This window comes from Anguilla rostrata, chromosome 10 (genome assembly GCF_018555375.3).
Source record: "Anguilla rostrata isolate EN2019 chromosome 10, ASM1855537v3, whole genome shotgun sequence".
Taxonomy (NCBI): Eukaryota; Metazoa; Chordata; class Actinopteri; order Anguilliformes; family Anguillidae; genus Anguilla; species Anguilla rostrata.
The window spans coordinates 43,684,376-43,704,815 of NC_057942.1; the positions used below are offsets into that span (position 1 = coordinate 43,684,376).

Sequence of the window (20,440 nt, forward strand, 5' to 3'; positions counted from 1 at the left end):
TCAGTGAGCAGTAAAAGAGTGAGAACACAGTTACTGAAGAGTCAGTGCACTGACTTACCCAGCTCCTGCACATATCCCTCTCTCCTCGCGAGCAGCTCAGAAGCTCGGTCTGTGCAGGCGTAGATTGAGAAGTTGTAGCGAACTCCAGCCTCAAAGCTCTCTGTGAGCAACAGAAGGATCAGACGTCAGAGTCACGTAAGGAACCAATCCTGAATCCGCCTTAACCATTAAAAACAAGTGTAGCCTTGAGCTACGGAAAGGGCGGGAGGGAAACGGGCCGCCCTTCTCTGGCTGAAACAGTGTTCCGGGCTCACCCGACTCGATCCTGGCGCTGGCATTGCCGGCAGACACCTTCGCCCAGTCGCAGTCCGCTCTGCCCGCGTGGCACCACTCCACCACGTAGCCACAGCTGGCGTTGGCGTCGGCGGGCAGGGACAGGTCAAAGCCTCCGGCGCTGCCAGCCACCCGAACGGTGGGCACCGCCCCTGCCAAAACAGAGACGCCATTTTCGAAGGAGAACTGCCTTCATGTCACAGTGAATTAGGGGGATATGTTCACCCACACAGAATGGCTTAAGTGCATCTCCAAAATGGATGTTGCCGTCAGTATGTGCAAAACCTTTCAGCACAGACAACCCAATAACATCACCAATGACTGGTCCTGCTATTTCTTTTGCACCAATCATTGGTTGTGTTATTAATTTTTTGCACGTGCTAAAGGTTTTGGGCCCATAAACTCCTGAAGGACACGTTCTGCACCCTCGCTTAACAGCGTTTGGTGCCAGCTCACCACCACCTCGCCACCCTTACCTTCTGTCTCGCCCGCTACGAATTGTGGGACGGTGACGCTGGCCGGAGGGGATGCGCCGGCGGAGTTGTGGGCTATGACCGTGATGATGTAATCGCCGTCGGGCCCGAGCCTGAGGAGGGCGCTGTGCCTGGTCTGCGGGAGAGAGAGCATCTTCCAGTCCCCCTCCTCCGGTCTGCCGTACGTCACCCGGTACCCTAAGATCTGGCCGTGGCTTTTTGAGAGGGGCTGAGGAAAGACAAGACAGCTGGTGAGTCTGAAGCCTGAAGACTGAATTTTAGAGTGATTGGAAATAAAAAGCCAAAACAAGCACTAGATTTAGCAAATAGTCTCAAAAAGACACCTTTCCCTGTTTTTTTTTTGTTTTTTTTTTTAAACCAAAAAACTGGGAGACTTTATAAATGGAGTTGATTAAGTATTGCAAAGTTGCAACAGTCAACGTACAATAGTCAACATCAAGACTGCGGCATTCAGGCTGGAGTTTCATTGCTAAGGCTGCCCTTCACTACCTCTACACACCCTGGCCAAATCCCTAAATGCACTTACCTTCCACTTGATGTAGCCGGTTTGGTTTGTGACCATCCAGGCCCATGCGTCCAGAGCATCAGGGCCTGGAGATGAATCAGATAAAATAATCATATTACACAACCATAGCGCTGCACGGCAACCACGGAAGAATGCGCACGACCTTGTGCGAAACCTTCGCTCAGGCACCCAAACGAGATACGCCTGCAGTGCTGGCACATGCATGTCAATGTGCTTCACAGATGGTTGGCTCTGTCGCCGGTAAAAAGTGATTCTATGGCTTATGAATATTCCAGAGGGGGACTCGATCAAATAAAGCTCATTCACTCATTCAGGTAGTATAGCAACACACACAACGGCAACCTCCAGGAATAAGGAATACAGAGGACTGGACGAAAGAAGGAACTGAAAGTGTGGCCGCGAATAGATAAAACTTTCTCCTCTTCTGCCATACATGGACCAGCTGGCTACACTTTTACACAAACACCCCAAACCATTTGAAGAGGGGATGTTTTTGGAATGTCTTTTCAAAATTCTACATCAGTGTTCTAGAACTCAGTGCCCAGTCGTGACTGTGACATCAGCATTAGAATGTTCAGTCACAACATTCTAATCACACGTGACCTCACACCATAAAGGGTTCATTTTATCACCTTTTCTTGTTTTCACATTTTCCTTCTGTGTACCAGTACATACTGTCCTTGAAGGGTAAAGCGTTTGAAATGCGTCCCAATTTGTCGCAATCTGCATCATTATTGCACTCCTGTGATTGGTCAAAGAGGCACTTGCGCTCCTCCTCAGCCCTGTGATTGGTCAAAGAGGCACTTGCGCTCCTCCTCAGCCCTGTGATTGGTCAAAGAGGCACTTGCGCTCCCCCTCGGCCCTGTGATTGGTGAAAGAGGCACTTACGCTCCTCCTCGGTCCTGAAGGTGTAATCGTGGCTCCAGTCACCCCACCTCCAGGGGGCGCTCTGCAGCCTGCAGCGGATTCTGACGGAGTACTCCTCATCCGGCTCCAGCCCCGTCACCACGGCCTGCTTCAGGCCCTGGCCCGTGTACTCCAGCTGCGCACGAACACAAGCAGAGCAGAACTGAGCACGCTGCTCTCCTAAAATACCCAAATAAGCGCTCTGTATTCAGGAGCTGCTGACCGGAACGGAGGCAGCGACACACGGATCGATAAGCAGACCTGGGCTGAACGCCCGCGCCGGGCTACGATCGTGCCCCAGAGTCCCGACTCCGCCCTGCACTGCGGCCTACAGGGCATGACTCACTCACACGCCAGCCCCACCGCTCCGCTCCGCTGCAGCAGGGTGACTTGCACTTCCTGCCGTCCGGGCGCGTCCCAACCACGGAGCTTCTCCACCCTCGCTAGCTCCCCAGAGGGGGGGGAAGGACCTCCCTGTGCCTCCGTGAGCCAGCCAGTCCCTGCACAGCACGCCCTCCACTTCAAAAGTCCAGGAGGCCTCAGAGTTCTGCCCTCCCCACCCCCCACCCGTTTGGTGGAAGCCCGCTCACCGTGAACGCTCGCTCGCTGCCGTTCACACTGGCCTGGCACTCCAGCGGCAGCGCCTCGTACCCCTTCGTCCCCCAGTCCCACCGCAGGTTGGAGTTCCGTCCGCGCGTCTCCGTGGCAACCACCTTCAGCGGAGCGTACGGTCGCACTGCGGAGAGGACAGGAAGTGCCCATCAGGGGAGGAGCGCACCCAACATCCTGTGCGCTACGGCCAGATCAAGCTACCGAACGTTTTCGCGATAAGGGACTGTGGGGCTCTACGGGCCCAACATGTCTCCTAAATAAGTAGAAAAATTTGGGAACACACTAATGCATCCCAATTAGCAAATGTGCTCCTAAGTTATTCCTGCAGTTAGCGCACAATGGGAGCGCTGCAGAGCCCTGTAAGGGTATGTGCAATAAAAGGAGAAGAGCGTGGAGAGCTTCAGGTGACAGGTGACAGGTGCCGGGGAAACTCACCTCTCTGGCTGAGGTCCGCTGTGTCACTCAGATGGATTGTACCCAGGGGGTTTCTGGCCTCCAGAGTAAACACTCTGCTCCCCCCCTCCAGAGTCGCGTCCAGTCTGCACTGGAGCTTGTCCCTCCTGCCACTTCTGGCCAGTTTATTGGCAGAAGTACAGTTCCTGAAAAGTGGCCCAAGAACAGGATGAGGCTACTGGTGCTAGTGCTCTAGATGCTAACGCTACTTTAACACTAATGATATGGCTGAGACCAGACTGCAGCGGTGAAACACCAGCCTGACCTCCTCCTAAAGCCAAGCAGGCTGCCTCCTCCCGAAGCAAAGCGGGCTGACTTCCTAACTACGGACCTGAACCTTGAAACCAGCGAGCCTGACCCCCCAGCCAGACAGGGCCTTCTGAAGCAAAGACCGGGGGCTGGAGTTCGGCTGAACCGTGAGAACCGCGAGAACCGCGAGAACCGTGAGAACCGTGAGAACCATGAGAACCATGAGAACCCTAACAAAGGGCGTCCGGTGATGGTTCAGTGTGGTTCAGTGAGGGTTCAGTGTGGTTCAGTGTGGTTCAGTGAGGGATCAGTGTGGTTCAGTGTGGTTCAGTGAGGGATCAGTGGGGTTCAGTGAGGGTTCAGTGTGGTTCAGTGAGGGTTCAGTGTGGTTCAGTGTGGTTCAGTGTGGTTCAGTGAGGGTTCAGTGTGGTTCAGTGTGGTTCAGTGAGGGTTCAGTGAGGGTTCAGTGTGGTTCAGTGTGGTTCAGTGAGGGTTCAGTGTGGTTCAGTGTGGGTTCAGTGAGGGTCAGTGAGGTTCAGTGTGGTTCAGTGAGGGTTCAGTGAGGGTTCAGTGAGGGTTCAGAAGGAACTGAGGGATTGTGGGAACTGTACCTGCCGTTGAGGGTGTAAAATGTCTGGCGGACCCCGCGCAGGTGCGTCTCCCGCCCGGCGCTCCACTGGCACTCCACAGACTGCAGGTCTCGGGTCTCACACGTCAGGTTCCCGTCCGCCGGAGGGTCTGCCAAGGGTCACATGACACAGTCTCACTGCCAGCGCATGCAGTAAAGCCGAAAGGTGCGGTCTGAGTAAAGTGGCAGGCTTGTGTTTGACACGCCATACAATGTCCCAATAGACTACAAGTGAACAGAACGTTTCCAGATAAGCATGGGCCAGGTGACAGGGTCAGGTGACTTGGCCAGGTTTTTGAGTTTCAGAGGCTGTTTCTGGAACAGTGAAATCTTCCATTTAAGGGCTGGGCTTAAAATGTGACCATTGTGACACGGTGATGAGAAATGTCAAGCCACTTTTCCAAACTCTATTTCACATGTCGAACCTTCAGTAAAAGCTACAATACACCCTTGACATATAACTGCACAGTATATTTTTGATGGGGGGAGAAAAAAAAAAAAAAAACCTTTTTCAAATTCCCTGAGACTTTTCTATTTGGGTCAAATTGCCTTTCTGACTCACATAAAAGGTTGAATTTCCCAGAGCAACAAGTACGAGAGCAGCCCGATCGGCGATATCGACTGATACACAATTTCTGTACATACTCAACCGCGGTGGGGAGAACGGCATGCTGGGATAGATCACTCACAGCCGACGAACACGACGGCGCCGGAGCCCAAGCCGTTGTTGTCGTTGAAGCACAACACGTTGGTGCCGGAGGGCGTGGAAGGCAGCTGATTGGTCACAGTGCCCGCGTAGCTCCGCCTACTGAGCCGGACGCTCGCCAGGGGGCCTCTCAGGTACTGGAAACTGCCGAACTGCTTCCCCTCCTCCATGATGCAGCAGAAGGTCATGTTGCTGCCCACGAGGACCACTAGGTCCTGGGGGTACATCTTTGCGTCGGGGTTGTCGGGAATGTCCATCCCTGGAGAGAGAGGAAGACGATGATGAGCCATGGTTTCCCTCGGCAGATTTCCAATGCTTCCCCCCCCGACAGGGATTTTTATCTCAGCAGAAAATAAGGCCAGTGGTTAACATAAGCCCAAGAGAGTTTCACGTTTTGTTCTGCAACATAATTACACCCATTAATATCTCAACTGTGAATTTCTAAGCTGTTACGTGCTTTAAAATAGTGAGTTGCTAACAAGTTGCTACATAAAACTACAACATTCCGCCAGGCACCACTGGAGTTTCCTGACCAGCCCGCCTGCACAGGAACCCGCGGCGGGAGAAACCTCCGGGTCGGCCTACAAAAAGACCCTGGCTGCGGCTCCCGGTAACAGTCCCAAATTAGAGTCAGGAACACAGGGGGGGTCCTGTACCCTGAACGGTCAGCAGGGGGCTCCAGTCGCTGGAGCGCTGCTGATCTCGGGAGCGGAGCCTGACGGAGTGGGAGGTGCACTCCAGGGGTACGCCGGAGGTCCAGTTGAAGTGGTGAACCTTCCCAGGGGAATCGGGTCTCACCTCTATCGTTTCCTGGAACAACAAAAAAAAAAACAAACACACTCCTCAGGTCCTCAACACACCAACATGACCCATGTTTCTCTACAGGCAGGCTACTGCTGGCAATTAAACCTGATCAGATCTTAATTGTGGATACTCTGCTGATTTCTACATTTCCAACTGAAAGGGGAAAGAAAGACACGTACATTATATACCACTTCCATCAGCTCGGTGCGGAGGACTTGGACGTCATACATCAGTTTGGGAGAGGCGGGGTTCTTCTCCCATGAGATGGACAGCACCTGAGAGCCAAAATCCGGCTCCACTCTCACTCCCTGAGGTACTGGAGGCTGGAGGCCTGGGGGACACGCGCACACACACACACACACACACACACACACACGCACACACACACACAGACACACACACACACACACACAGACGCACACACACAGACACACACACACGACCACACACACACACACACACACACACACACAACACACACACATACACACACACACACCACACACACAGACGCACACACACACACACACACACAGACACACACACACACACACACACACACACACACACACACACACACACACACACACAGACGCACACACACACACACACACACACGCACACGCGCACAGACAGACACACGCACACACACAGACACCAATTGACACTAGATTAATACACAAATAGCTCATTGCTATGGTGACAGCTCTCCTGCATGTGTGCATTTGAGGCTAGCGTGCGAGGCTGAGGTGTTATGGCGGGCTTATTCTTACCATCTTGGCTCCGGCTCACTCCGGTATGCAAGGCCACTAGCAGGGCCCAGAGCAGCCAGCGGATCATTCTGCAGAGGTCCAGCAGGGGGCAGCGATGTGCAAAACAGGCTCAGGGACACAGTGTGCCAAACATGGCTGGCAGCTCGAACAGCTGCTTCTGAGAGACAAACATCGACAGAATGCGAAGAATCAGTCCAGTGCGCTGCACACACAGGCGACACACGCGTAACCCTAAATCTAACGGCTTCGGATGGAATTTCAACAAGCAAACACGTCTTTTTTCAATAAAACAAGATCCTTTATTTGCCTGCCATGTGATAGGAACATTCCCACATACTTACTGATCTGTTCTTATCCAAACTACATTAGGCGTTCTCTATTTTAAGCAGTCTGTAGACGTTCTAGCACTGCAACAGCAGCATTCATATGCACTTACTTAGAAACACTGTGCCTCAAATATGAACGTTATTCTCATTTGAATATTTTTAACATACTGACAACAGTTTGGAATTAAAATTTTTTTTCCATAGGCTTTTTTTGTCAAGGCAAAGAACAACGTGATGAGTGAAATGTATTTGTTTATGTTATAATAATCAGGGGAACATATGGATTAGGCCTCCAGGTCGTGACAGTTTGAGCTGTTTATGACTCATCTCTTGTTGCAGAACCCAGGGTCCAGTTTGGGCATGTCGGAGAACACGCCCCGCAAACCGCCCTGGGACAAAAACAAAACAACCTGGCCCTAAAAAAGGCCCTGGTGTCACACGAACCCAACGCCGAGCTCGCAGAGAAGGCTGGCCTTATACAACGGTCCTACCTCGCGTGTGGGGGAGAGGGGCAGCGGAGAGAGCGCAACAGCAGGGGGGGGGGGTGAGGGGGGGGGTATTCCAGAAGGACTGGAGGGTGCTGAACCCTGCACCGCGGAGGAAGCTGCACACACTGCTCAGGCACCACACATCTGCGGGACACGTGCAACCTTCTCCAGGGTAACAACCCTGCCTTATGTTACACCCTGGTCCCTGGTTTAAATCAAAATCCAGATTGGCCACACCACACCCCAAAATGTATCTGGCACATGTTCCTATTCTATGCACCGTTTCATCCTGAAAATCTGCAAAAAAAAAAAAAAAAAAAAAAGGCTTGCCTTAAGTGCTTCAATCTTGCAATCTTATTTTGTATCTCAAGTAGAAAATATTACCTTGTTTTAAGTTACTTTTTGTTTGTAAAGTGAAATTGTCTTACCCCACTGGCAAATGCTGAAAAGAGTCCAGCTGTCTTACATCACTGGATATCAGTCTTATTAAAATAAGAATGAAGTCTTGTGAGAAATAAAAGTCTTATTCTCTGGTTTTTGCAGTGAAAACCCTTTGGGAGCCCATGAACATCCAGCAGAATGCAGGACAGAAATGTCAGTGAACGCTGTGCTGTGGGTTCGAGGGGAAGTCTGCACTATTCTTTATCTGAGACTTTCAGTTTCCCAGAGTAAGTTTTATTTATTTTTTTTTCTCCATTCAGGACGCCTTCCTGGCAACCACCCCCCAGTTCCAGAGTACAAGTCCCGTCCTGTGCGTTACAGACAGGAAAAACAGAACCTGGCAACCACCCGCACCAGGACGCACGCACGCACGCACGCACTCACACTCACACTCACACTCACCCTCACACTCACACTCACACTCACACACACACACACACACACACACACACACACACACAGGAAAATGTTTCTCAGAGAGAATGACACTCCTGTGCTGCAGAGAGGAATGCTGTGGGAGGACGCAGCCATAATGTTTTTCTGGAACTTAAAAACCAACACTTAAAGTGCACTGTTAGTCAGAAATTAAGCCTTTTGGCAAGCGGGACAAGTACACACCCAATGCAGAATTACTTGCGCCGTGTAACAGGGACGTTAATTGCATCTTGAAATAATATAGGCCAGCAAACGAAAGAAAGCGCTACACACCAAGATACAGATTTCCACAACTTAAGCAAATCCACATGATGCAAATACCATTCAAGTTTCCGACTTTAATAGTCAACGTTTCAGAAAGTGCCACGAGGTTTTAAAATATTCCACCGCTGAACAGCCCTTGGCCTGCGAACGCGAACGAGGGCCTGAAATCCAGACCTTTAAATATTTACAGGCTTTTCCACGCGCAGTCACCCAGCGGTGGAACCAGCAGAGATTAGAGTGGCTCCTGAACATAACATAACCCGCCTTTATTACTTTATTCATTTATTTATGTTGTAGAAGGCTGAAATGTGTTAAAAGCAATTAAAAATGTGATGAAAACTGTCATTACATTGCATTACATTACGGGCATTTAGCAGACGCTCTTATCCAGAGCGACGTACAACAAGTGCATCAGTTCAAGGTGCAGAGGTGCAGAAAAAACACACTGGAGTGAAGTAAAGATCGTAGTGCCAGAAGTGCCCACATAGATCAGGACTCCAACCCTGTAGAGTAACCTGTTCAGCAAACAAACAAACAATCCTGCCTAGTACAAAACTAGCACTGAAATCACATTTGCCTAATCAGAATCAGACAAAAACAATCCTGCCAAATAAAAACTAACGTGATCACATTCGCCTACCTAGGTACATTGAGCTAAACTAGAGGCTAGGGAGTGGTGGGGAGAGGTGCAGCCTGAAGAGATGAGTCTTTAGTCTGCGCTTGAAGGTAGTCAGATTCTCTGCTGTTCTGACCGCCACGGGAAGGTCATTCCACCAGCGAGGGGCCAGGACAGACAGCAGACGCGAATGGGAAGTACAGACACGAAGAGGGGGAGGTGCCAAGCGTCCAGAGGTGGCAGAACGGAGAGGTCTGGCTGGTGTGTAGGGTCTGATGATCCTCTGGATGTATCCTAGTGCTGACCCCTTAGCTGCCTGGTATGCAAGCACCAAAGTCTTAAATTTGATGCGAGCCATAACAGGCAGCCAGTGGAGGTCAGTGAGCAGGGGGGTGACATGGGAATGTCTGGGGAGGTTGTAGACCAGTAGAGTCATACAGAAATATATTCCACAGAAGGACTTCAACAGAAAGAAGCACAGTTATGCAAGGCCTGCATACAAAACATGATTCATAAATTATTCAATGAGTGTCCATAACAGAACGGGCTCCAGCTTAGTTATCCTCTACAGAGGGATACTGTTCTGCATATCAACATACCAACACGCATTAAATAACCACGTATAGCAGCTTGAACTTTATATGCAGGCTGTACCAGCATGACAGCAGCTATACCACCATGCACCTTGCTCCTGCCGATTGGCCGAAGCTAAGCAATGCTCCCGCTGATTGGCCGAAGTTAAGCAATGCTCCTGCCGATTGGCCGAAGCTAATCAAGTACGGGCTTTGTTAGTTCTTTGATGGGAGACCTCCTGGGAAAGCCAAGTTGCAACTGGCAGAACTGCCATCCTGGCTCCCTCAACCTGCCACCTGATCCTCCCCCAGATTTAATTGCCTAAAAATTGTTAGTTGACTAAGAACTGTCCCTCTCCACCTCAGCCGATGTGTGGTGGGCGTTCAGGCACAGAATGGCTGCCGTGCATCACCCAGGTGGGTGCTAACACATTGGTGTTCCCCACATCACTGTAAAGCACTGTGTGCATCTGGAAAAGTGCAATATAAACGCAATGTTTCGGTCAGTCATTCATAAAATACTGAGTAGGGACTTAAATCTAATTTTTATCAGAACTCCACCACTATAGGCTGACGAGAAGACCCAGGTTCAAGCCACTCGGTTCTCTGATTTCTCAGAGCCATGGGAGAGGAAAGGGGGGGGGGGTTTGTTTTTCTTGCTGCTAATTTTACAGGAGAATAATGAAGTGGCTGAGAGTTTGTCGACCCGCAGCTCTGTGGCGTGTTCTGATGGCGGGAAGGAGGTGGGGGGGGGGGTGGTCAATGCCCATGTATCCACAGAGACACTCTCAGCTTTGGCAGAAGAGAAAGGCAAACTCAAACTTCACCGGGGGAAAAAAAAAAAAGCAGCTGCCCTCTTCTCTTCGTGGGGTAGAACTGGGTTGTTGTCTTTGAACCAATTCAAGTGGAGAAAGGGAGGGAGGGAAGGAGGGGGGGTTTGAAAGAGAGTTCCCGGCAGCAGGACTGGGTTTTTCCCGGGATCTGGACGGCGCCCAATAAAAGCAGCGCTACGCGGTGCGACCGCGGCTCGGGGCGGAGCGAGCAGCAGCCCCGCAAACGCGGGCTCAGCGCCAGAGCCAACTCCACACAGCGCCGCGCCCCAGGAACCCCGCACAGCGTAACCAGGTTAATTCCTCTCCGCGGGACTGGGTGACCTGCAGGAGACGAGCCTGAGAATGTTACAGCCGCCTCTGGCGAGGCACTGCTGCGCTGAAATAGTGCTGGGGGTGGGGGTGGGGGTGGGGGGGGGGCGACACGGGAAAAACGAGTGTCTGTCACCGCCACCGTCTGACAAGTCGAGACGGAGCCTCAGAGCTTTAACAGGGAGGCCTTCCAGGAAACCGGAGAGGACAGCCCGTCTGGCAGAGAAACGGGAGAGGCCTTTAACCCCTTAACACTCGCATCAGAAAGACCGGCTGCGCGGGCTAGCAGCGCTTAGCCTGGCCTGCGCGGGCTAGCAGCGCTTAGCCTGGCCTGCGCGGGCTAGCAGCGCTTAGCCTGGCCTGCGCGGGCTAGCAGCGTTTAGCCTGGCCTGCGCGGGCTAGCAGTGCTTAGCCTGGCCTGCGCGGGCTAGCAGCGTTTAGCCTGGCCTGCGCGGGCTAGCAGCGTTTAGCCTGGCCTGCGCGGGCTAGCAGCGCTTAGCCTGGCCTGCGCGGGCTAGCAGCGCTTAGCCTGGCCTGCGCGGGCTAGCAGCGCTTAGCCTGGCCTGCGCGGGCTAGCAGCGTTTAGCCTGGCCTGCGCGGGCTAGCAGCGCTTAGCCTGGCCTGCGCGGGCTAGCAGCGCTTAGCCTGGCCTGCGCGGGCTAGCAGTGTTTAGCCTGGCCTGCGCGGGCTAGCAGCGCTTAGCCTGGCCTGCGCGAGCTAGCAGCGTTTAGCCTGGCCTGCGCGGGCTAGCAGCGCTTAGCCTGGCCTGCGCGGGCTAGCAGCGCTTAGCCTGGCCTGCGCGGCGTTTATGTTGTAGACAGAGTTATTTTTCACGCACAACGTCATAAATGTTACAGCATAATCACATAACAACATATAAATCGCTGACTTGCCAGAAAATAAGCCGTTTGCTTTGATACGATGTAAAAAAATTTGCCTGTTCCCACGGCATGTAATAACAGTCGTTGGAGGGAAATGCACCATCGTCTTTTAGGGTGGGGCTGTCATATTTAGGAGCACATCTACTAAATGGGTCGTGTTGTTGTGCTGCTGAAGAGTGTGCAAGGTTTGGCCAGAGGCGGGGTGGGTGTAACCTGAGCAGGCTACCTTGAGTTACGGCTGTGTGCTGTCTGCCTGGCAACATGCAAGGTGACTGCAGACTAGCTACTGTACGTCCGGCACCTTTCAACTAATTAAGTGTCGCTGTGACAGCTCGTACGCAACCAGGTACCCAGACACAAAGTGAGCTGCTTCAGGGGAGCCAACAATTCTAATTTTAACACAAAAAAGGGAACAATTATCTTTAAATTTTGTTTGATTCTTTTATATTTTGAACCTTTGTTATATTTCTATATTTTCAATGTAAATATTTATTTACAATTTCAAATAAATTCAAATTTTATTTGTAATTTTAGTAGTCTAATTTAGTAGTTTAGTTAGGCAAATAGGTTACACGGGGCGTTTGTTGTGTGTGTTGGGGGTGGGGTGGGGGGGTGTTCAAGTCAGTTCCGTTCATTCTTATATGTACCATCTCCTTTGCTCTTTAACCTTTGCCCCCTGATCATACCCTTTCCATTACTGCACATAAAACAATGAAGTCGTTAATCCACCCAGTCAACTGAAGGAAGCAGGAGCATGTGGCTGAAGGTACACAATGTGAAAGGTCCACATGAAAAGAAGCAGCTGAGCGGGCCCCTTCTGGACCCCGCGGTGGAGTGTTTGTTGTGTAACCCCTGTGTAACCCTGTGTAACCCCTGTGTAACCCCTGTGTAACCCTGTGTAACCCCTGTGTAACACTGTTGTAACCCTGTGTAACCCCTGTGTAACTGCTGTGTAACCCCTGTGTAACCGCTGTGTAACCCCTGTGTAACCCCTGTGTAACCGCTGTGTAACCGCTGTGTAACCCTGGGAGCGCCTGCTTCAGTGCACTGGGTTCAGTCTGCCGCCGGAGAACGCTTCAGTTTCATTATGACTGCACTGGAGCGGAGCCAACACCGCCCAACAGACCGCACACAGACCGCACATTCTCACAGACCGCACACAGACAGCACATTCTCACAGACAGCACACAGACAGCACATTCTCACAGACAGCACATTCTCACAGACCGCACACAGACCGCACATTCTCACAGACAGCACATTCTCACAGACCGCACATTCTCACAGACAGCACATTCTCACAGACAGCACATTCTCACAGACAGCACACAGACAGCACATTCTCACAGACAGCACATTCTCACAGACAGCACACAGACCGCACATTCTCACAGACAGCACATTCTCACAGACCGCACACAGACCGCACATTCTCACAGACAGCACATTCTCACAGACCGCACATTCTCACAGACCGCACATTCTCACAGACAGCACATTCTCACAGACCGCACACAGACCGCACATTCTCACAGACCGCACATTCTCACAGGCCGCACGTTCTCACAGACCGCATATTCTCACAGACACCACAACGGCAGGTTCTGTTGCAGTGCCGCAATCAGACCAGGCAAACTGATTAACAGACGTGCAGAACATTCCGGAGACCGGCAAACCCAGGACACACACACACAGACAGACAGACAGACACACACACACAGACACGCACGCACGCACGCAGCACTATATTCTGTATCTGTTTACTACATCGCATGTCAGGCCAGCAGCGCTTTGCACCGATCAATGAAAACATCTTAAGAGGCTGCAGGTTCAAGTCCCAAGGCACTGAGCGAGATACTTTACGAGAACTCCTCCCGAAAATATCCAGCAGCAGATAAGTGATAAAAACAGAAAACAAAGCAATGGGGGTAACTCATCCAAGCTGGGATGAGTCAGAAAATCCAAATGTATGATAAAATGGAGGCTATTTGATTAGCTCATCAGTGTTGTTCAGGGAGTTCATTTAGGCCTAATTTATATCTGGAGCCATAAATTACAGTGAGTATGAAACCAGAAGCCTGTGTTGTGTGTTAACTGGTAAAAAGTTCACACTTCAGCCAGGTGGCCATTAAATGGATTTCTATGCGTTCATTTTGGCAACAGAAGCCTTGTGTGTGCCAATTTTACTAGGAATTTCATTTCTAAATTCTGCCCCCCCCTCCAGACCAAAACTACGGCTGACTATGAGCCCCTGCTCCAGAGTCCCAGTTCCACTCGAGCTGTGTGTGCAGTTATAAACAAGCGCTTCAACAGGATGTTGTGCTCGGCTGGGCCAAGCCAGGTCGTCTATCAACTTCTCTGGGATACGGAGGGAGAACCAGCCCTTCCACACCAACCCTCCTCTAACCCCCCCCCCGTCCCCCCCGTCTCCCCCCGTCCTCCCCCGTCCCCCCCCCCCGTCATCCCGTCTGCGTATTTCGCTGGAAAGCGCCATGCTCTGGGGACAAGGGGGGGGAGGGGGGGTTAACATCCTCTTGCTGACCAGAAGATCTCCGCTCCATGGATGAAACTCAACCGCTAACTTTTAAAAAAATAAAAAATGAAAAAAAGATAAAGAAAAACAGACTCAAAGGCTGGCCTTCAAAAACAGCAGCTGTCCCCGTAGCTTGTTATTGTCAGGGCACTGGCTTGCAGCCTACTCAAATGACTGCCCCCCCCCCCCCCACAGAGAACGAAATGTGCTGAGGGACGGTGGCAGGGCGCCGGGCTCTCGGTAGTCAGACGAAGTCGAGCGTTAGCGTCACTCAGAGCACCTCTGACTGGGGCAGACAGCAGAAAGGCTCTGAGCTGCTGAGGCGTGTTTGAGTGGGATGCCAGAAACCGTACGGGGCATTATAATCCCAAAACTACTTGCTCCTGCTGGCGACCCTTCCCCGGGACAGGCTGCAGACATTATCACCATGGCGACACCACCAAGGAAGCACACACCCGAGCATTCCATTAAAGCCACGCATTAACACATTCAACCATTTCTCCTGCCAGCTGTAAACTGGTTCTCATGATGGAACTCGTCGTTTTTGTTATTAATATTTCAAATTTCTTCAATTTAATTTTGCAGGCATAAAACTGAAGATAAAATCTGAAAACAGGCGTCGTGCTCAATGTTTGAGTCCACGGAAGGGAAAGCATGTTCCAGACTGAATGGCGGAGAGGTGCCTGTTAATGATTACAGATACACAGAATTCATCACATCAACATTAATATTTATAAGTTTCGAGGAAACGGTTGGTTTACAGTTTAATTTGGTTTAACAGGTTAATTTGTGCCTTTCATTAGACATTACAATAAATCCCCAGCAAACATAACTGCTGGCATGTTAGACTCTAACAAAGCACACCTCATTCAACAGCTAGAGCAGGGCTGCCCAACCCTGCTCCTGGAGATCAACCCTCCTGTAGGTTTTCACTCCAACCCTAACAAAGCACTCCTCACTCAACAGAGTCAGAGTCACGTGTGCCAAATTAGGGTTTAAATGAAAACTGGCACAAGGAACCCACCGAAAACTGAAACACAAGCGATTCTCCACGGTCTTCAGAACCTGCTCCCCCAACACTGCATCATTTAAGGCCGGCTGGAATTCAATCAAAATACCTGCAGCTGAAGTTGCAAGTGAAGGACAAACGCTGATTGAATGCAGGCACAGTGTTATAGAGCTTAAAGTTCAGGACCTGTCGGTTCGCGGTGTTTGGGAGAGGGCCAGGAGCATTTGTTTATTTATGCGCAGATAAGAGGCTGCAATCTCATTAACCTGTGACCTGCAAGGCGATATCTGTACAACGTGCCCGCACCACCGCACAGGGAAACACACATTCCTCCCATTGCCTCTGCAGTCATTTGCATGCTAAAAAGTAATATCCACATTTTAAGGCTGTCTCCTGTACAGACGTACTGACACGGTAACGTTCAATTTTCTATTGTTTCTTTCGCTGGAACTCTGGAACACATCATAACTCTGTGGTGATAATGACAAGCCAGATGCATCTCAGTCCTCAAATTACAGAGTGATGGCAGGTCCAAGAAAAGAAAATCTGCCCAGGCCTCAATGACCCTGGTATATGGAGAGCCAAATTAGTGGTTTCTGCTTTAAAAAAAAAAGAAAGAAAAACATTTCCAGAAGGTTTTGGTTTGTTTAGAAGCAAATAACCCATTAAACAGCACCACTGTGTATTTGGTTTGTGCAGGCTGGCAGTCAGGCAGTGAACATAGCTAACACTGTACTGAGCACCAGCTAAAGCTCGGAGACTATTCCTCCTGCGTACTACAGAGCCAAAGTGCTTCCTGAAAGGTCTGCTTCGCTTCCGGTTCAGCCCGCATTTCACAGAAATCATAATCTCAATAAATAAATATTTGAAAAGGATAATTTTTCTGCTTAAAATCTGTGGACTCTGTGGCTGACACACGTTCCAACAGGAGAGCCCCAGATGGTCAGAAGGCCAAGGCTAACGAGAACAGCACTGAGAAACCAAACAATGAGCTCTATGAATACCATCAGAAACAGCAGGAAAATATACAAGGAAGGAAATAAGCGTCAAACTCACAGTTCAAAGCTGCCTAAATGTAGTGCTGGACAAAGACTCCAACTGTGCTCCTGTCCACTGTTGCTATAGAGACCAGTGACCCTTCAGTGGGAGAAGCCACGCCCCTTATCCCCATCTTCCCATCAGACCCTCCTGTACCTCACCACACAGCGGCACAGACTGTACTATACGAAGCTGACTGACAGCCGAACCTAACAGGTGTCAGCTGGTAAAATACGTTACTGGTGCCATTTTGTAGCTCATTAATATTTATTACAGGATGTGCTCAAAGACACCCTCTGCCACTAGCGCTGTTTTTTGGGCACAAAAACGTACAGCATGAACTGTCCTGGAATGTTTTGGCTTCAATGAGATAAACCCTGAATTCTTGACATTGAAATTTCTGTCTATCTAGTTATTTTCGAGAATCATATGACATTACGGAGTCTTCCTGCAGCTCTGACTCATTATAAACCGCTTTGTGGACAATACAATGAAAAGAGCAAATAAGACCAGTTCACCAACATTCAAGACTCCACAGACAAGGCCATGAAGTGCACATAATCTTCTGTAAACATGCTAATTATAGCAAGAGTCATAAACAAGGGTTATGGCACTCAAGTCTAGCGTCTAGTTAATATTTAGGCTATTTGTTATAATGCACCTGTGCACTCGCACTGTCATAAACCACTGGACACAGTCCCAGGAGTCAGCAAGCCAGAAAACCCGAAGTCAGTCAGAGTGAAACTAGAGAAGGTTTCACTGACCCCAGGAAACGGCATTAAAAAAACAGCGGAATGCATCCAGCGGAAGTTAGCTGAGGAGCTCACATCCAGGAGCCCTTGGTAAAAAGAGCCTTTCTAGTGCACAATCAGACATCCAACCATGGCTGAGGGACGTCATCAACAGCGGCCTACAGATACGTTCTCACCGGTGGTCGAGAGAGAGGAGTCTTCTTATAAAACAGTACGATAAATAGTAGGATAACCCACGTCTTTGATGTTTTCCAGACATAGCTTATTATAAATGTATTATACACAGTAAGATCATTTTTTCATGGGGGCCTTGTGACACCCATCTGTGACCCATTTTGAGTGCAAGTAGGCTACATTTTGTATTCAAGTGATACACGTTTTAAAGTTTTAAATTACGCTTTGCTAAGCACAAAAATCCTAACAAAAAAAAAGAAAAAAAAAAAGATTTTCACATGAAAACAGAGGTGTTTACTGTCAGTGTTTCACATTAAACTCTGACGAGCTCCACAAAGTTTGTGGAGAAACACAAACACTGGAAGGCCGTTTACTGGGGTCAGTAATCACACATACGCGAGCGCGCGGCCTAAATCACTAAATCAATATCACTGACCGCGCACCGAGTCAGCACAGTCCGCGCAGGATCACAATGTTCTGTACGCAGTGAGAAGGTCCTCCCTGCGCTGGCCCGGACGCAGGGAAAAGTCCTCTCTGCGCTGCCCCACAGCCTGTGTTCTGGCCTTTTGCTGGCACTCCACTGTCCCGCAGGAAGTGTGTGAGTCCAGTGTCATGAGTCAGCTTCGCAGCCTGTTATTTCCGGCCCACTTGGTTGCATTCACCGAGAGCCTCGGCACAGACCCAAACTCCACTGCCTTTTCAAGCGGCTTTGCGCTCCCGGTGTCTTGGCGGTGCGGGCTACACTGTGGATGCTAAGTGGATGAATAAACCTAAATTAGCAGGCAGTAAAACTCCACAGAAATACTGCAACAACAAGCTGCTGCTCAAACCAGCACTGCGGGAAAAGCAGGAACAAATCATTTCTCCCCATTTTCTCGAACCATATTCCCCACAAAAAAGGGACAGAAAAACAGGACACGATTTTATACGAGAGTGTAAACTGTGATAAGAAGCGTGTTACATTTCCAACTACGGTCTTATAAACAATTAACCAAAGTGGTTTATTCAGCTCAACAGTCTGTTCTCTGCTATACACTGGAAATAAAAAAGGTTTATGTGTAGGCCTATTTGCAATTAAGTGTGTTAATAATTATTCTAAAATGGACAGAGCAGTTTAAAATGTGAAACAATGCCGGATATCTAAAACGTGCCAATTTATCACAGACCATAAACCACAGAATCGAAATACACGATGGTTGGCAGTCTTTCCATTAAAAGTAGAACTTAAATTTGCTGTCTAGATCAGGTTTAAGATACCTGAACCTCAGTGTCAGGCCATTTCAGATAAAAGAAATTGAATGTCTTCCATTTCCAGTGAAGAAAATTACTACTAGGACTCCTGCATGTTTGAAACTGTATGCATGAATATCAAACTCATTCAGCAACACAAATTACTTGAGACATCAGCATGAAAGAAATAACAGCTAGTTGAGTCATAAATTGTTTATCAGTATGATATAACAATCTCTCTCCCTCCCTCTCTGTCTCCCCCCCTCCCCCTCTCTCTCTCTCTACACACAACACGCACTCGTCTGTGATCAGTCCAAAAACTGGCAAAATAGAGCCATGTGGCACAAAATAAAAGGACCACACCACTTCAAAACACCAGTCAATTATTCACATTCACATTCACAGTTACTGTTGTTCTTAAAGGACAGTGCTGCCACACACCAAGCCACACCTCCTTTTTCTTTTCTAAAGAGATGATGCTGACCCGCTGTTCCAGAGGTAATAAAACGCGAGATATTCGAAGAGGCCTCCAGGTGATGCACGAGCCGGAGGAGCGAGCGTTTGTGACGAGCCCCTTCAGGCGGGCCACGACGGGACGGACAGGGGCTTTTAACGGACGGACAGAGTCCAGCGGACGAGTGTCCGATCTCTTTAAGGAGCGAGCGCTCGCTCCTCCACTTCCGCCACAAATTCCTCATTATTCAGCGAAAGCTGGCGGGGGCGTCTTCATCGCAGGCAACGAGAACAAGGAGTCATTGAGGGACCGAGGCCAGGAGCAGCGGAGACTCCATCCCACAGCACAGAGGGAAAAGGGGAAAACCTTCCCAGGGTTCCCTGGGGCAGCGAGGATCTGCATACCAGCTTTCACTTTTACAGCAGGCAGCCAAGAGGCCGGACCTCATTTCAGCACGCAAGCACAGTGCAGCATCCTCAGCCTTACTTATAGCACTGAACTGAATCCCCTCAAGGAATTCAAACTCAACAACACCGAAGAATAGCAACTTTGACAGTCCGTTGACATTTGCCCAAACCTACCAATATACAGTTTTCAAGACAATGAACCTGTGTGCGTGGTTTTTTTTTTTTTACACTTTCAACAATTTGGACATTATGATTTCTGCTTTTTTCCCCCATGAATGGATAGAGAACAGTAGAATAGGTCTCCTGAACAATAACACACTTTCATTACTTGCCCACTGGCCAAAAGGAAAAGCCTCATTCAAAGATTTGCACACTAGCAAATGTCTACAGTTTAATAATGACAAAAACTCCCGAACTGAGATTTAGCACTGAAGTAAGGGTTACATACATAAGCAAACAAATATTCTGGTAGGATACATCTACTGTTGGCATGTGAGACAGTTCAATGTACACCACAACCCAACACTAGACCCAATAATCATGACAACAGCCAAAATGTGAAAATATGTCTTCCATGTGTTTCTGTGCATACTATACAAGTTGCTACATATTATCAGTCTACATCTACACAGTAGAAGACCGATTCTCAGTACAACTGGATCCTCCCCACCATGATGCACTTACAAGCAGAAAGTAAGAAAGACAGCCTTGCAAGACACAGCATGTAGCTATGCACCCTCTCAGCTACCCTAAAACTATCCACAACATCACACAAAAAAATGTTTTCATACGCTTGTTGGATTAATTTTTTTCCCCCAGGCTTTGATGCTTATTGTAAACTGTGACAGAAAATCAATGAGGGTCGGGCAAATTTCCAGGAAATCTTGCTTGACAGCCAAAGTCCGAGTGGAGAAACAAGGCACCAGAAGTACAGACAAGGCAGATGAATGTCACACCAGAGACAGCGCAATCTGGGACACGATATCCGCTACAAAACACCGTCACAAAACGACCGGCACCTTCGGGCCTGAGCATATCTAACTTCTAAAACAGAGGTTCTTATTTTCTTAGACCCTGCAATTAAAAATGAAGAAGAACCACATTTAGACCTGGGTGCAAAAGACCAATTTAGCAGGTAGAAGAGGAGATGGGCCATATCGATTCACCTGCTGTGATCTTTACGGGAAACATTAC

The 20,440-nt window shown here is 49.5% G+C and overlaps 1 protein-coding gene across 2 annotated transcripts in view; it reads right to left on the reverse strand.

Annotated features, from left to right (window-relative positions):
• Positions 1-20,440, reverse strand: part of lifra (LIF receptor subunit alpha a) — a 28,434-nt gene that overhangs the window by 5,812 nt on the left and 2,182 nt on the right. Inside the window, exons 1-13 of one of the 2 annotated variants that reach the window (XM_064297343.1) lie at positions 7,727-7,886; positions 6,485-6,641; positions 5,891-6,042; positions 5,564-5,717; positions 4,891-5,166; positions 4,185-4,311; positions 3,307-3,470; positions 2,850-2,995; positions 2,242-2,395; positions 1,354-1,418; positions 810-1,035; positions 315-485; positions 59-160 (exon numbers count right to left, since the gene is read on the reverse strand). In XM_064297343.1, coding sequence (XP_064153413.1) covers positions 59-160; positions 315-485; positions 810-1,035; positions 1,354-1,418; positions 2,242-2,395; positions 2,850-2,995; positions 3,307-3,470; positions 4,185-4,311; positions 4,891-5,166; positions 5,564-5,717; positions 5,891-6,042; positions 6,485-6,551 — 1,804 coding nt within the window. In that variant the 5' untranslated portion in view covers positions 6,552-6,641; positions 7,727-7,886. Of the gene's footprint in view, positions 1-58; positions 161-314; positions 486-809; positions 1,036-1,353; positions 1,419-2,241; positions 2,396-2,849; positions 2,996-3,306; positions 3,471-4,184; positions 4,312-4,890; positions 5,167-5,563; positions 5,718-5,890; positions 6,043-6,484; positions 6,642-7,726; positions 7,887-20,440 lie in introns of those variants that run through there. The other variant, XM_064297342.1, reaches the window with a different exon arrangement.